Below are 17,544 nucleotides of genomic sequence, written 5' to 3'. Positions count from 1 at the left end.
TATGTGTGTGTGAGGTATTGAATGAAGGAGTCAACATCCAGGTGATTCAACAATATCTCTTAGCTGCTGGGGAAGTTGAAGGCTTCCTAGTCCAGTGTGATTTCCACCAAGAGAAAAACAGATTTTTTTAGTAAAATAAATTATAAAAAGGGGGGATTTGTATGATGGTTTTGTGGGTCACTTTCATTTTTATTGCACCACTATAAGGTGGGGTTTAATCAATCATCTTCCCACTCTGTCCCACCTTCTCAACTTGATCTTCTATAGATATAACCTATATAGTTCTAATATATACTAGAGTATATAGATTAATAGGATATGGCCCTTCACCAATTTCTTGGTTTTTTCATAAATTTGATTTAATTTTGTTTGTTTGGTAATGTATAATTGATACATATATGTCCATAATTTCATTCAACTCTTGGATTTAAATTTCCTAGTTGGCTAAGACCTTTTTTGTGTGGGTGCAGTGCCTAAATCTTCTAGTCCATCATATTATGTTTGGGTAGACGATGCTCAGTTAGAATTTTTTTTAATTTTTGTTTTCGTTAGTAGGTTCTCTTTTTTGCTATTTGTGATCATCAAATCTCGGTTTGAAGAGTTTGTATTGTTGCTGTGCGGGCGTCCTTCGGATTTGTTGTGTCTTGTGTGTTGCATGTTCGATGCATCCGGCACGCCTGACTCTTCTATGTGATGTTGTTTGCTAATTGAATTTTATTATTTCTAGGTCATTTGTTGTTCTTTTAGTTTTTTTTGTTGTTGTTGTATTACTAGTTTTTCCATTACTTGTATTGTCATAGTTGTTGGTGGATTCTGATTGTTAGCTTCGGACTTTAGAGCACATTTTTTCCTTCAAAAAAATTGTTGGAAGATATTAATTCAGATTTTGTGTTTTATTTATTAGGCTAATTGGCTGGAAAGAATAGGCAATCACTAGCTTGATTACACCGTTAAGCACAAGCGTGGGTTCTAAAGAATCATTATTTACATCTTTCATTAGTGGGTTTTTATTAAAGTTAAAGTTGTTAACACAAGAGATATAAGATTCGTTTGGTTTGATCTTATTTAGGTTTTTAAATAATTTTTATTGTACTCAATAATGTGTAAAATATTCACTTGATTTGATTTTACACAGGAAAATGCATTTGTTAGAAAGTGAGGTGGTGGAATCAAGATTTTCTCTATACCATAATTAAAGGTATGTTATAACTAAAATTGTCTTTATTTTCAGGGATATAGCTCAAACCCAAAAAATTTAATTAGAAATATAATGTTACTCCATATTTTAATTTCATTGTATTTTTGTTGTTGATTATACTCTGAACCGATTCTATATACCGAGTATAATTCGGACCTCGGACCCTTTAAATTTACAATATTCCATAAATATGTTTTTTCTCAACCTTTTTTTTTTGGCACTAATAGACAACGGTTTTATTTACGATAATGATTTTTTTATGAGATCATTATTTCTTAGATATTAGTGTCTTCTTAGTGTGGTCCGGTCTATCTTTTTCTCTTGTATTTATATCTCTATCAGCGTATATGACTTGAATAACATATAATTATATATATGGTGCATGTACATGATATGGACTCAGATATTTATATACAAAAAATACTAGTTAAATTACCATAATTTTGAAGAATTTTAGTTGAAAATGTAGTATTATATATATAATTAAAACTGTTACTACTATTTAGAAAAACACACACACATGGTTGACTATGAGAAAAGTCGCATCCCATCTCAGAAAATATGAGAGTAAAAATCTAGCTAATATAATGATTGCACTTTAGAAATGAGAGGAATCGAGTGCATGCGGTTTTTTCTAATCATGCTATTTGTATTTCAGCTCTAATTTTGACTACATGAATTTGCATATCTACTCACGTGAGCTTAACTATTCGAATTTCGGCTCAATAAAAATTTTAGTAAAATTTCATTGAAGTCAAGCTTGAATTTTATGTTTTTTAGTAAAAAAAAAGTTCAAATTATTTTATACTAGTATTTATTTTAAGAACTTCTTATTATGTTTAGAGCTGTTGTGAAACTACTACTCTCTTTATTGGATAAAGTTTGACTGATAACGTCTTGATGTGACTTGCTCATTTTCTTTTATTTTTGTGTCTATACTACTTATTCTCAGATAGAACGTTTATTTTATTATTTTTTACCGTTATTAATATGTGAGACTACTTCTGTATTATTAACTCGTGAAATTTTTTACTAGTGCATTTTTTATATCCTACATTAATATAGCATGTTCAAAGTAGAGTTGAATTTGTGATGCACCCAAAATGAAAATTAATAGTACAAAACAAACTACTAATACATACCCATGATGGTCGAGCCTTATTTGTTAAACTACATATGATACATGAACTCTCGACATTGGATCATATCCCTTGTGTCGAATACTAAATATGTGCAATATATATAAGTTGGTATTATAAAAGTAGATATTATTGTAGTACAATTTTCAAAAGAACAAATGTTGCATGCACCATTTTAATGTCTTACAACACATTTTACATTTATTAGCACCGACAGCCTACGTATTTATTTACCTACCCAAATATTCTTGCTCTTTTTCATCTTATAGATATATATACCAATTTTCCCTTTTTTTTACAGAGAAAATGTTCGGAGCCAAAGATAACATGCAACTTTAAAAGATAAAATGTTCAAGTCAATAGAAAAATAGGAAAAATAAAGTAAACGAACCCAAAACAATTTTAACGAGGATTTAAATTATTATTAAACATAGTGACTTGTATATAACATGGAAGGTTTCACCGAAGGACCTAATTGAATACTAAAGCATCATTATATATTCATTTAAATAAAAAATTGTGAATTTTAGGAGTTAGGGAAAGAAATAGAGAGAGATAAGGTTAGTGAGGGAGGACGTAACGTGGGCCAAAACACGAGCTTATGGGCCTTCGTATTAATGGATAGTAGGCCCACTTTCTTATCCGCTTTGGGGCCCATGTTTGAACCCAAGGCCGGGGCTTTGCTATACTGACTTGACGTGGACGAATCATGGCCTCACTATCTATTTATGGATATCCATGTGTTTTGGATTTTGAATTATTAACGTTCATAATATTTAAGTTTATGTCTTTTTCATAAGTTTCCCATATGGCCCCTTTGTGAGACCAATTTATGTCACTGCGGATTCACAAAATGGAACTCGGCGAGGTTGGATGTGGTAAAGATAGCTGTTGTCGGTGCCAAGTACAAGCGATGCAACAGTTGTTTCTAGTACTAGACAATAGAAAGGAAAAAAAAAGAAAGTGAACTCCATTTTGCAAAGTGTAAAATAGAACAGTAGGTTTGTGGTAGGGATGTATGGTTAAATTGGAACCGCCAATTTGATTTGAAACTAACTAACGATTCTTATTTCGAATAGTAGTCAGCCTTGATGGGTTTTACCGGAACCTAATTATCACTTCTATTAATCAGGTTCCAATTCCAATATTTTTGTAAAGGAAAACAACAGTGAAAAGTAGGAAAATGGTGAAAATCTGCGAAAAATTGTTGATCTTGAACTGAAACTGTCAAATATATTGTCGTTATCGCTTTCTTTGGAAACGTAACTGTGGGTTCTACAACTGAAATTGGTAGCATCTCTAGTCGATTATAACTCAAAGGCCGAATGTAATAGAGTTTTCCGTCCTTCGTGGTCCAACGATATAGTCAATCGATCCCCGCCCCACCTAGATCTACTACCACTGTATCCGATCTTTGCAGGGGCTAGATCTACTACCACTGTATCCGATCTTTGCACCAACTGAGCTAATGTTATGCCTCGATACTATTAAGTGAGCCCCTTTCAACGCGTTGTATTAAATATGAGAATTAGGAATTAGGACTATGTTACTCTCCTTTTGATTTCATTTTGGCATTTTACGAAATCATTTTATAGGCAAGATTGTTGGATTGTAAATTTGTAATGCTTCATTTGAAGGAATGACATTTCATATTTTGATGATTAATGGGCTTCAAAAATTATGGGCTGGTATAGTTGGGAATTAATTGCTAAACAATAAAATTAACATTTGATTTCTATTTTAGGGTAATTAGATGTCGATTGCATGTAGAGCTGGCAAATCGTGCGGATTGGGTCGTTATCGGGTCAACCTGATAATGACCCAACCCAATAAGGCATAACCTGAACCCGACCTGTTAAGGAATTTGTAAATCCGAATACGAACCCGACCTGCTACCTTCAAATCCGAACACGATCCACACCCGACACGAACCTGTTATCGACACGATATAATATGGGTTGACACGACACGATAACAACCCGAACCTGATTTTACACGATTACAACCTAATATTACACGATTAAACCTTAATTTTTAACATATTTTACACAATTAAAATTCGTTTTATACTATTTAAACCTAATTTATAAGAAATCAAAAAATTAAAGTAATATATATTTTTTTTAAATAATAATAAAAATAATAATATTATTTCTTAATGGGTTACCCGTATCCGACCCGCATCCGACCCAAACCCAACCCGAAATTGTCGGGTTCTTAATGGGTCAACCCGATAAGGACACGGATCCAATAAGACTTGACTCAACCCAATAATTTCGTGTGGATTCGTGTCACATTATCGTGTCGTGTCGAAAATTGTCAGCCCTAATTGCATGTAACATATCTTTGCAATGTTTTTGTTTGAGGAATTTCAGCTTTGACAAACTCTATAAGACCTATTCTTTTCATCAAATTAATTGCTAGATAATTTGGTAGAAGAGATCAATGCGTAGATGCTATTTCTGTCATTGATCAACCGAATGTTTGGCTTGGTGGATTTATTGCATTAATTGATAGAGTATGGACCTTTGAGTTTAATGCTATAAACCTATAATTCTCACCAAATGAAGATATATGTTCTCATGATTGCAATTGACAGGCTGACAATTTAATTTATATTTATGCATCAACTCATTTCATTTTCCCAATTAATGGGAGAAATTGGAAAGTTCCCCGCCCTATTCAATTGTATATGTCATAACTTCACAAACCAAATATTATCAAACCCAAATTCAAATCATTTATTAGGCCATCCACAACGCTGTTCCTATACCGTTCCTATACCGTTCCTTAAACCACTATTTGAGGGCCCCACTGTACTTTTTTACTCCATTCCTTAACTAAGGAACGGAACCTGCAACCCTCCGTTCCTTAACCGTTCCTTAACCGTTCCTTAAATTACTATTCATTCTATTTCAATTTTTATTTTTATTTCCAACTAAATTAAATTAAATAAACACACTTTATTAAAAAACAAACATACTTTATTAAAAAACAAACATACTTTATTAAAAAACACACAATATTAAAAAAAATTACAACTTAAACTTAAAAAAATTAAAAAAAACACACAATTCAAATCCTAAAAAAATAAAAAACACACAATAAAAAACACACAATTAAACGTGGGAAAATAAAAAAACTACTCCGCCGGCGAATCATCCTCCGGAGGCGGTCGAGGTTTAGGGGGAGGGGGAAGACCAAGTAGTCCTGCCATATGCACAATTCCGTTCCACCAGGCCGTGTATTGGGCGTACGAGAAGCGGGAAGTGTCCGCCATTGTGGGTTCAACGGGGATATCCTCCCGAATCTGGGACAAACCCTGGGAAAGCTGCGAGCGGGAGCCTCGAGCGTAGGCATCCACATCGAAAGTGGGTGGTTGGTACCCACCCGGCGTCGCTGACCCCTGCGTGCCCGGCGTCGATGACCCAGAACCACCAAGTGTGTTGTACATGGTCTCCCAATCGCCGAACGCGTTGAGATCCCACCCTCCGGCGCCGCCACCACCGTAATTGCCGTCGCCGGACATTTTTTGAAGAGATAGAATATGAAAATTGGAGAGAAATTGATGTTGATGTAGGAAGAATAGATGTGTAGTTGTGTATAAAATGAATGAATTAGGTGTATTTATAGAATAAGAAAATAAAAATAAAAATTAAAAAAATTAAGAAAAAGTTAAAAAAAACGGTAATGTTACCGTTTAAAATTTTTTTTTTTTTTTAAAAATTCGATTTTTATATAAAAAAAATAATTATTGCGTCATTGCTGACGTGTCCCACTCGCGGGCCGGCGAGTGGGAAGCACGCACGCACGGGGATCGGCCACGTCGCCCAGGCGCGTGGCGGCTTGTTCCGTGCCGCGTTACGTGCCGACGGCACCCGGCACGGAATGGGAACGGGACGGGAGCGGAATGCAGCGCCGCAACGCGTTCCGCGGCGAAACCGTTCCGGCGGAACGGCACGCGGAACGCCGGCGGCACGCGTTGCGGGTGCTCTTATAACAAAGTTCACAAACCAAGAACAACGGACCTAATCCCTCAATCGCGCAATCATGATTAAAATTTAGTAGAATATAGAAATATGAGAAAAAAATTAATGGAATATTAGTCTTATTTTATATATTTTTTATTAATTTTATAAAATGTGAGTGGAATGAATTTATAAAATTAGTATCGGATTTGATCTTAATGTATGGTTGACTAGAGGTTGTGTCACAGTGCACTCAAATCTGAGACCTTTGGCATCAAACATAAATAAGGCTAACAGACACTCTTTTGATTGATGAATGAACAAATATTAAAGGTCTTAACACATTAGACTCGAATATGAAACTTTTAATCAAACATTAACAATTCTATCGGTTTTAATCAAACATTATCAATTCTATCGGTAGGCAATAAACACGTACCAAAACTTTATGGCCATGCATGTTTTGAGGCTCGAGGCTACACACCCCAAGTACTGATGGCCTATAAATTGTCTATTAACTGAGCTAATAATCCAATTAAATTTAGTAACGTTTAAATGGATAAATTAATAATTATTCGAATGCTGCTGATTAATTAAAAGAGAAGTAACTATATTAAAGTATCTCCAATCCATACAAGATCTCCCCTTATTGGCCATTCACAGTGAACAATTGCTCTTTGAATAGCCAAATAAGGGATCTTAAAGCATCCACATTGGCGGGCGTCCCGGCGGACGTCGGACCGCCGTGCCGAACGTCCGCCATTAGGCGAGTGACCGGCGGATGCGGACGTCGCTTGCGGAGATCGGAGTTCCGCAGATTTTCGACGACGTCCGTCGGGGCGTCCATCGTGACGTCCGCCATTGCGGGTTACCGACGGACGTCCCAATTTTTAATCTTGTTGAACTTCATTTCATTCGCACCACTTGTTTTAACGAGTCTCTCTCTCTACATTTCTTTTAGTATATCCAAAATTGCTAGTGGTAGTGGTAGTGGTGCGGGTGGTAGTGGTGGGGGTGCTGATGACGTACGTCGGCGAATTAAAGAAGAGTTGTGGGCCGTTACTTCCATGGAGATAAATCGCTTGATACAAGCGGCCTTGCAGCAGCAGCAGCAGCCGGCGGTACCTGGACCCACCCATCGTCGAGCTATAGTACCCCGGGACCACATCGCTGCACACTATCAGTTGTATGAGGACTACTTCACTCCGTAGCCGCGGTTTGGGGAGAACATGTTCCGGCGACGTTTTAGGATGCATCGTCCGCTATTTCTGGGTATCGTGGGTGCTTTAAAGCGTCGATACGAGCATTTCAAGATGAGGGAGGATGCGGTTGGTAAACCCGGCCACACGCCCATACAGAAGTCTACTGCCGCAATCAGGCAGCTGGCATACGGAGGTGCGGTCGACATGTTCGATGGGCACCTCCACATCGGCGAGACGACTGCCCGCGAATGTCTGCAGTATTTTTGTGAGGAAGTTAGGGAGATATTCGGGGATAGGTATCTTCGGAAGCCTACCCCCGAAGATTGCCAGGCTCTGATGGATATGCACGGGACTCAGCACGGGTTTCTGGGAATGTTGGGCAGCATAGATCGTATGCATTTGGAGTGGAAGAACTGCCCTGCCACCTGGAAAGGGGTGTACACTACCGGTTTCAAGGGCAAGAATTCCACGATGATCCTTGAAGCGGTAGCTGACTACCAACTGTGGATTTTGGAGTAGCCAGGTCGAACAACGACATCAACGTCAACCAGTTGTCGCCCCTTTCATTGAGCAGTGCATGGGCGTTGGTCTGGCCACCAGTTTCGTCGCCAACAGCAACCAGCACAATATGGACTATTATTTGGCGGATGAGATATACCCTATGTGGCCCGTCTTTGTGAAGACGATCAGATGCGCAACAGACGAAAAGAAGATCTATTTTGCGGGTCGTCAGCAGGCAGCGCGCAAGGATGTGGAGCAGACATTTGTTGTGCTCCAGGCTCGATGGGCGGCAGTGAAGGGTCCATCACGGCTGTGGTATATTGACAGTATCGCTGATATCATGTACGCATGTATTATCATGCACAACATGACTGTCGAAAATGAAGGTCCAGCACTGACTGATTGAGCCAATGATGATGTTGATACAGCCGGTCCAAGCCACAAAGTGGCCACCACCAATGTACGTATGGGGATACCCCATGAAGAGGCCGATCGAGTCCGTGCATTTGCCGACATGCACCAACGACAAGCTCATATTCGACTCCAGAACGATATAATTGCAGAGCTATGGACGCGGAGGGGTCGTCGTTGATATTTACAATGTAATTTGTTTAGTATTTTTTTTGTTGAAATGTACTTTTTTTATTTTTTTTATTTAATGAAATTATTATTGCACTTTCTCTGTCCGTATTCGTGTCGAAATTTTAATTCCGTAAATTGTTTAATTTTGGTGAATTTGTGAATTTTTATTATTGTTGATGTCCTTCGGGATGTTATTGGAATGTCCGTCATTATGCAGTGGGATGTCCTTATGACGTGGCGGTTTTGAGAAGTCCGTCGAAATGTCCGCCGAGACATCCGACCCACTATGGATGCTCTTATAACTTGGCCACATTTTAATTTTAGGCGTGGTGCATTTGTTGCTATGTAGATTTTTCTTAACAATATTTGGGCTAGCAAAATACAAATTCAAATTGAAAATAATGTTAAGTAAGAAGCTAGAAAAGATATATGTAAGAAAGATATTTCCCCTTCAATTACACAAAAAACCACGCCACTTTTCATTATCATTGGCTACAAAATTAATTAATCTTACAAAATTAATTAATCTAAAATAAGAAAATTAAAGTTGTTATCTTTGTTTCTTTTTTTTCTCCATCGATACAAAATGGATGAAACTCCCAAAAGCTCCACTTTTGCTCCTCTCCGCCCAACCCCACCGCGCTTCGCTGTGGTCCAGCACCGGCCAAGCACCCGCTGGAGCTAGCACCGTCACTGCCCGAGCAAAAAAAAGAGCAAGGTTATGTCATTCCGTTGACCATGCCCCACCCCAGAATCCAGAGGTCAAGATTTAACGATAGCCCTCTTCTTTGATTTCACTTTCTGTTTATCGTTCCGTTGATCATTCCTCTTCCTTTTCTTCAGCTGCTTCTGGATTGATCTGTTGACCAACGAAGGCTGATCTTTCAAAGCAAAACTTTTTGCCACATGCCCCAGATGAAGTTTCTTAACCATAAAGATCTGCTTCAGCTCACCACGATGGGCTGTGTATGCCCGAACCCATGACGAAAATGCATCCTTGGCTAATTTGCTTATCTTCGGCTGATAACAAGAAAGCCATGTTAGTATCAGCTCAATCACTGTGCATGCAAATGAGAGAAAAGATCTCTGAACCTTGAGATAAAAGGACTAAAATCATACCTCCGTCGCAACGAAGGACTCTAAGGCTCTCTGCAAAGCAATCAACAACGGGTGCATCTCTATTGAAACAAACCTGCTGGCTGGCTGCTTCATATTGTACACAGGAAAGCTACTCAGTAATTTTAGGAGGGGATACTCTGTCAGCACCACCCCGTGTTTTTCGAGATCTTTCAAATAATCTAATTCAGTTGGTTGTAGGAAAAGTAAAGAATCTCCTTTCTCACCCAACCTGGCAGTTCTCCCAACCCTGTATTTCGGTGGCAAAACAGCATAGACAAGTAAGCTCATTACGGTGATGGAGGAAGTATCAATCAAAAGATCATTATTATATATAGTTCGAGTCAATGTGTGAAGCATGTAGGCATAAATCTTAACCGGAATTACAGCAGAAGAAAGAAACGGTTTACCTGTGAACATACTCAGTTGCCTCGCCTGGAGAATCATATTGGATAATGCATCTGACTTTGGGGAAATCCAGGCCTCTAGCAGAAACATCTGTAGAAAACAGAAGAGCTGATTTATCTGTTTTGAATGACTGGAATGTTTTTTTACGATCCTCCTGATTCATGTTGCCATGCAGCCTCAACATTTTGCACCCCAAAAATTTCTGACTAACTTCTGTCTTTGTTTGTAAAGCGGTCCATTTGAATTCGCCAAGAAGAGAATAATGGAAATCTACAGCATCACAAGTTGAAAAAAACAACACAACCTACAAACAGAAAGCACAATTTAAGGATGTGGCTAAGGTTTAGTGCATATTAAACTCGTCTGGAAGATTTTTAACACTTGAGGGTAGACTTACCTTTTGCGAAGCTCCAGTCTCAAATAGATGCTTTAATACAGAAAGGAGCACCACAAGCCGAGAACCACATGGCACTGTAAAGAGATAGACTATGAGAATCTAAGGATGGTAGATGGTAAGGTTGTTGATCAAGAATCCAAGAATTTCATCCATACCTTTAATGTACTTCTGTACTAACTGAGTCGGAAGCTTGTATTCCTCATTTGAAGTATCTAAGGTTTTTCTGGATTCTTTTACTATATCAACTCCATTTGATTCAAAAGAAAAATTACGAGTTCTACTTCCTGACATATTGTCATCTAGACCAATCATCACTGGATTTTCTAGACTAACATTTGCAAGATGATTTACTTTATCATTCAGTGTAGCCGATAAAAGCAAATTCTGCTTCTGAACTCCAGAATTCACAGCTGAGATATCCTTGCTGCCAGATTTAAGGTTCCCTGTTCCCAGACAACCAAGTATCTCTTCAATGTCTTTGCCATACCCTAATTCTAGAATCCTGCCAGGTAAAAAGCACATTAGATATTTAAGAATTATACAAAGCAAGTGTGCGAATACAAGACGAGTCTGCAATACCTATCAGCTTCATCAAATATTATCCAGCGAAGGTTTTTGTGCACAAAAGATGAAGTATTCTTCAAGTGGTCCAAGAGACGTCCAGCGGTTGCAACAAGGATAGTTACACCTGGAAACAACTCAATCAAAAAAGCAGTAAGGAATAGTTGCATAATCTTGACAAGTTTAACAGGACATGAGTACTCCAGATAAACACTAACAAAATGATTTCATAGTTATATGAAGGATTTCCAGGAACATCAATCAGGGAAGCAGAATGTTTAGCATAGCTTTGTGCTTTAAAACATACAGAGTTCAGCCTTAAACAAAGCCCATGTTGATGCAGAAATCTTTATCTTGAATCAGATGCAGGAAATACTTACTATGTTGACAACAAATATGCAACGGAATGCCAATCAGATTGAAAATCATCGGCACAAAGTCGCATCAATATAGAAGTAAAACATTCCCAAACATAACAACGCAACAATATAGAAGTTTATACCTTTCCTTAACCTAGCTTTCTCCTTTCCCCGATTTTCCCCACCCATGATATATCCAGGAACAATCCAATGAAAACGGTGTAGCAACTTCTGCAAAATCTCATACACCTGCATGCATAATTCACGCGTTGGTACAAGGACCAATGCTGATATTGAAGATGCTATTTGTCAGAACAACTTTTTTATAAATAGACATAAGAACTAAACGAATCTACACGACTGACATGCACCCATACAAGGTCAAGCAAAACACAAAAAACAAAGACACAGAGCTCAAACCCCAGGAAGTAAGAGCTTAACACTTAACTGATTAAATTATAGTACTAATTTCGGCAAGTTAAAAACTTTAAAAGCCTAAAACAACATAGTCCTTTAAAATAGAATTAGAACTCCCACAAATTGAACAAAAATAAAATCATACCAAAGGTGCCATCAGCACGCTCAATTCTTTCATCATAACTCTGCAACATATGAATTATAGGAGCTAGATATGCCACTGTTTTGCCAGTGCCGGTAGCAGCATTCACAAGCCTGATTAACAACAAATAAACACCAATCAATCAAAAAACTTCCAAATTTAGAAAGGAAAAAAAAAACTCAAAAACCTACACATGTCGGCCGGATAGCACGACGGGAATCGCCTGAGCCTGAACCAGCGTCGGCGCATCGAAACCCAGCCTCTCTAATAACCATTAAAAGCACAGGCGCATAAGAATTCACATGTTTTAAGCAATTTGTTAAGTTAAAAAAAATTGCAGAAACGTGAATTCTACCTTTGAGCTGGTCGCATAGCGCGGGGTGGAGGCCGAGATTGGAGAATGAACAGGAAGCAAACACCTCCGACGAATTCGTGCTTTCTGATTGAGCTTTTTTACCAGTAATCTTGGCATCGAGCTCCATTTTTTGAACTGTAATCAATTTTCTACGCCATAATTGGGGATTTCCTTTGATCGAGTTGTGTTAGTTTAGGGATGTCAATCGGGCCCGCCCACCGGGTTTCGGGCCAACCCTATTCGGGTTGCGGGTCAATCGGGTGCGGGCTAATTGGGTTCAGATTTTTCGGGTTAGGAAAGTTCAACCTTAACCCTAAACGCTCGGGTTTCGGGCTAGCCCAACGGGTTAATCGGGTTGCTACCGATAAAATTAACATGCGATTAATCCAATAAATAATGACGAAAATTAGTTATATTATAAAATATAAATATTTAATTATGATAAATTTGAGACATATACTTAAACTCAAACACAAACATGGTCAAATACTAATATTTGAGATTTGTGTAAAATAAAACATAAAATTAAATATTTTAAAGCATGTTTTAAAACATGTTTTACAAATTTAAATATTTATTAATGAATTAGAAGTTTCTAATTTATTTATTTACTATTATATTAATAAAATTTTAATATATAATGTATATATTTAGTATAAAATTGAATGTTATTTTTTTAGTTATCTATATTATAAAAATAATCAATGAAATTGTCCAATTAGTAGTCAAACAAATAAAACAATAGAAATTTTATCGGGTTTTCGAGTCTGACCCTAACGGGTTGCTGGTTAATCGGGTGCGGGCTAATCAAGTTGTAATTTTATCGAGCTAGAAATTTTCAACCATAACCCTATAAATTTGGCGGGTTATTCAGGCCAGCCCACGAATTGCGGGCTGCATTGACATCCCTAGTTAGGTTTGAGAGGGGTTTGGATTTTCACAATTCACACAACTTGGGCTTGCAAGCTCGGTTCCCCTACGGGTTTGGGTTTGGGTTTGGGTTTGGGTTTGGGTTTGGGTTTTGCAATTAAATTTAATGAAAGGTATTTTAAGTCTAAAAAGTTTAAAAAAAATCTAAAATAATGGAAGGTATTTTAAGTCTAAAAAGTTCAAACATGTTAGATGTTTGACTTCCAATGTTGCTCGTCAAATGCTCGCAAAATTCTCGGTGATTTTTGTTGCTCGGTAAATATTGTTTAGTTTTTTATAAACTTAAAATAAATTAAAGAGTTGTGCATAGTAGATGTGTTAGGCTAGTACTCATAAAATTAATCAATGAAATGATCTGGTACCAAGTCTTATATATTTATGGCACAAAATTAAGCAACTACTATCACTTTAAGCCATATTTATTATTCAAGAAGCGGCAGGAAAAAAAAAGACACTTATCAAGTTACTAGAGCTAATCATAGACGAAATAAATAGTACTAGTAATTAATCACTAAGCATATATAGATTTATTATCAAATATATAAGTTCATAGACAAAAATAGAATTTCATAGACAAGCATTGTCGCAATTAAAAATAGAATTCACATCAGCAATACCAAAAACGCCAATATAATACTACCACTCTCCAAGTGAAAAATACTATAACATATTGCTGTCAGCAAAAACTATTCAAACTTGGTACAAAAATTTCATCCAATAATTTGAGCCATGTTATTGATATCCAAATTTCAACATTAACATACATAATATATGATCATGTTGTGCTATATTTTGCTCCTATAAAAATACTCAAATAAGTTGAATAAATTTATGCATATTGAAAAGTAGTCTGTATTAAGCATGATAAGATGAAACGAGGGTGGAATACAACAAAGATCTGCATAGTTTCATATCGCCTCGGACAGCCTCCTATGCATGGCTTCTGGGCTCAAGATCCTGTTGAGACTGCAAGAGAAAGAATAGGTTGAGACAAAACTCAAAAATCAACAATCTATTATGAGATTGGGAGAGTCATGTACCCTATGAGTGAATCCCCACTCGACTCAAGCTTCTCATAAATCCACTCTGAAGCAAGTCCTTGCAGCAATTTGAGCTGCTCCTCGACCTCGACCTCGTCTGTTGTCTGTTGTCTGTTGCAGTAGTAGTAATAAATATGTTTAGCCTTGAGTTTTTTAGTAGCAACTTACTTGTATCAGCAATATATAGGTTGTGAATCAAGTCCTGTTTTGTAGGCCTGCAAGCAGTTTCCTGCGCATCATCTCCATGGATGCCAATCTTGAATCTGCTGTGCAAACAAACAGTCAGCAAGAAAAAGGGAAAATCTAAGATTTAAATTTCACAGGACCAGTTATGCTTACAGATTGTACAATGACTGGAAGAGGCTTTCGTTTGCTCGGTACTATAACAAGTTTTCTTGGCAATATTCGAATAGGATGAGACGAAGGTGTAGTAGGATCGGTGCATTTCACCGGGGATGGCGTTTTAAACATACAATCCATATCATCTTCATCAGAATTGATGCATTTCACCGGGGATGGCAATTTAAGTAGAGAATTCATATCATCTTGATCATCATAATTGATGCATTTAAGTAGAGAATTCGTATCATCTTCAACAGAATTGAGGCATTTCATCGGAGACGTTTGAGTGCTTAAAGAATCTCCATATGAAGTTGAAGAGTAGCTTGAAAGCTCTAATAACAAAGATAGATGCTAGATAAGAATTGAGATTCATGCAACCAATCACAACCTATATCTACATGTTAACTCCAATATACAATAACTAACTCTCTCTGTCTCACAGAAAATATGCATTTTTTCTATCCAACAAGAATATGAATTTTCTAAATTTAGAATATCTTTTCGCTCATTCTCCATTAACAATACTTCAATTACTTTTTTTTATCTCTCTTACTTCATAGGGTGAAAAGCAAGTGTTTCATTTCTAATGGGACGGAGGGAGTATCTTTAAAAAAAAAAAATCATAATAACACCCTGAAAACCTAAGAAACGAATGATCAAAATGATAGGGCTTTTCTTACTCTTGAAAGAATGTCCGATTCCAGTGTTGGTTCCTCCGCCTCAGCATTCTCCGGCGCCGCTCGTGCTCTCTTTCTCTCCGGCCCAGCCGTCAATATCCTTTTTTCCATTTAATTATACAACCAACAAATTCCGGAATCAACACAGATCAAAAACCCTAGATTCACAAAATCTGTTTTTTCGTACGAGAAAGACGAGGGATATCGTGTCTCTTTACTATAATCATATCTTCAAATATAACTGCAACTAATATCCACTATATGATATAGTATTAAAATTTTGAGAAAACATAAATATACGTAATTGTATACCTCTCAATTTTTAACCTTCTATAATTAATTTTTTACACCATTACTAATTTGACTCTTCTATATTTTAGGATATTTTTCATTGATATGATTTTTAAAATCTTCACTATATTTATTCTTCATATATATAAAAAGCTAGTTTTCGAATAAATTATTATAATTCATAAAATATTATAATTATGTAAATTTTTTCAATTTTTAATGCAATTATGAATGAATTATATCTGAATTCCAAAACAATAATGACTAGTTTTGGAACAAAATTACATAAATGTTGTTTTAAACTATAAAATAATAAAATCGTGTAGTATTTTTAAAAATTTTTCAATCTATCTATAAAAGGCTAGGTTTGGAGCCTACATGAATACTATTTTAATTTATCATATAATCAAATATTTTCAATTTTTAATGCAATCGCGAATGGATGTTTCTTATAATATTTGAATGAGTTATTAGTCCGTAAACACGCAAATTTTCAACATTTTCTGATTTTTTCCCCAAACTCTATATTTTGAATCTAAATACATGAATTTTGAATTTTTTTTAACTTTATATTTTGAATCTAATTATATAAACTTTAAGTTTTTCTAATTTCCTTCGATGGGCAATTCCAGCCAAATCAGAGCATAGGTGGAGTACAGTTGACAAATTTTTTGAATCCCTTGTCTAAAATATAGTATTTAACATTTTAAAGGATTCAAACTATAATAAAGGCTTTTATATAATAATTTATACTACTACCTTCTTTTCATAAATATGGGATGGAGGGAATAAAAAATTTAGATAAATTGGAAGTTTATAGGTAAAAAAAAGAAGTGGATAGTATACTAACTCAAATCCAAATTGCTAATGATATGAAGGTGAAGGTATGTAAAATGCTTTATTCACTATTTCCGGTGGATGTATTGGTTAGTCAAAAATTAAACACTACACAATAGGGTTACTTGCATATCTATCATCTAAGTATAATCTTATTTTAATTTTTTTTTCTTTCATTAATTTATCGCACTTTTTTTTTGGGGGGGGGGGGACATGTCTATTAGACAGCAAGTTAAATTATAGTTTCAGCCATTTAATCATTTTAAGTAAGGAGGGCCTTGAAGATCGATAACTCTAGCTCATAGTTAACGTATAATTAATATTTGTTGCTATTTTCAAGGCTATTAATGAGGTCATGTATCATTGTCTCCCATAATTTATGGTGTTCAATTTGTGTGATAGGATAGATTGATAAAAAAAAAATTAAGTTGATCTATTGTTTATTTTAATGCATTAATTAATTGTGATTTATTTGATAGATATATTACTATAAATACTTCGTCGGGTTCACCCAACCCAAGTGATTGATTTTTCTTTTTGAATCAATCTTTTTTGGTTGTCCACTTGTCCTATTAAAATGATTGATTTTTATTTTTAGCTAAAATAAAACATATAATCTTCTCTTACTTTACCCTCTTTTTATTTCTCCTACTTTATCTCCTATTTACTACTCTTTTTGTCCCACTGAAGATGACTCACTTTTCTTTTATATCCGTCCCAATCAAGATGACCCCTTTCTTATTTAGGAAATATTTAAAATATTCAATTATATTTTCTGTTTCTTACTTTATTCATCTCTCCTACTTTTAAACACCCAACACATATTTATCTTTCTTACTTTTTTACATCTCTCCTACTTTTAAACATCAACAACCTCTTATCTCTCTTACTTTATTCATCTCTCCTACTTTTAACATCCAACAACTTTCTCTCTCCTTTTTCAAACACTTTAAAATTAACATGCATAAAATCTCGTGCCGTCCCAAGAAAGGGTCATCTTTCTTGGGACGGAGGGAGCACTTTATTCTCTCAACTAAATTCAATAAATATTGATTTTTTTGAAATCGCATGCCAAAAAGAAA

The 17,544-nt window shown here is 36.0% G+C and overlaps 1 protein-coding gene and 1 long non-coding RNA gene across 4 annotated transcripts; both read right to left on the bottom strand.

The window, feature by feature from the left end:
* Positions 1-9,018: 9,018 nt before the first annotated feature.
* On the bottom strand, positions 9,019-12,490 carry LOC121801308 (DEAD-box ATP-dependent RNA helicase 17-like). Of its 2 annotated transcripts, XM_042200776.1 has the most exons (10): positions 12,346-12,490; positions 12,182-12,254; positions 11,994-12,103; positions 11,575-11,718; positions 11,091-11,199; positions 10,667-11,013; positions 10,512-10,585; positions 10,117-10,418; positions 9,710-9,956; positions 9,019-9,610 (listed from the first exon to the last, which is right to left on the bottom strand). In XM_042200776.1, the coding sequence occupies exons 1-10, from the start codon at positions 12,470-12,472 to the stop codon at positions 9,353-9,355; spliced, it is 1,791 nt and encodes a 596-aa protein (XP_042056710.1). In that variant the 5' UTR covers positions 12,473-12,490; the 3' UTR covers positions 9,019-9,352. The 2 variants fall into 2 exon arrangements, with proteins under 2 accessions (XP_042056710.1, XP_042056711.1); XM_042200777.1 differs by lacking the exons at positions 12,182-12,254; positions 12,346-12,490 and having other exon boundaries at positions 11,575-11,680.
* A 1,534-nt stretch (positions 12,491-14,024) lies between these two features.
* LOC121800374 lies at positions 14,025-15,532 on the bottom strand. Of its 2 annotated transcripts, none has more exons than XR_006050489.1 (4): positions 15,338-15,532; positions 14,655-14,989; positions 14,316-14,581; positions 14,025-14,241 (listed from the first exon to the last, which is right to left on the bottom strand). It is a non-coding gene; the product is annotated as an uncharacterized LOC121800374 (long non-coding RNA). The 2 variants fall into 2 exon arrangements; XR_006050488.1 differs by having other exon boundaries at positions 14,316-14,578.
* Positions 15,533-17,544: the final 2,012 nt, after the last annotated feature.

The sequence above is a fragment of the Salvia splendens genome, chromosome 4, assembly GCF_004379255.2.
Source record: "Salvia splendens isolate huo1 chromosome 4, SspV2, whole genome shotgun sequence".
NCBI classification, from domain to species: domain Eukaryota; kingdom Viridiplantae; phylum Streptophyta; class Magnoliopsida; order Lamiales; family Lamiaceae; genus Salvia; species Salvia splendens.
Note: the sequence above shows the minus strand (reverse complement) of the source record. Positions and strands in the feature narration are given on the sequence as shown.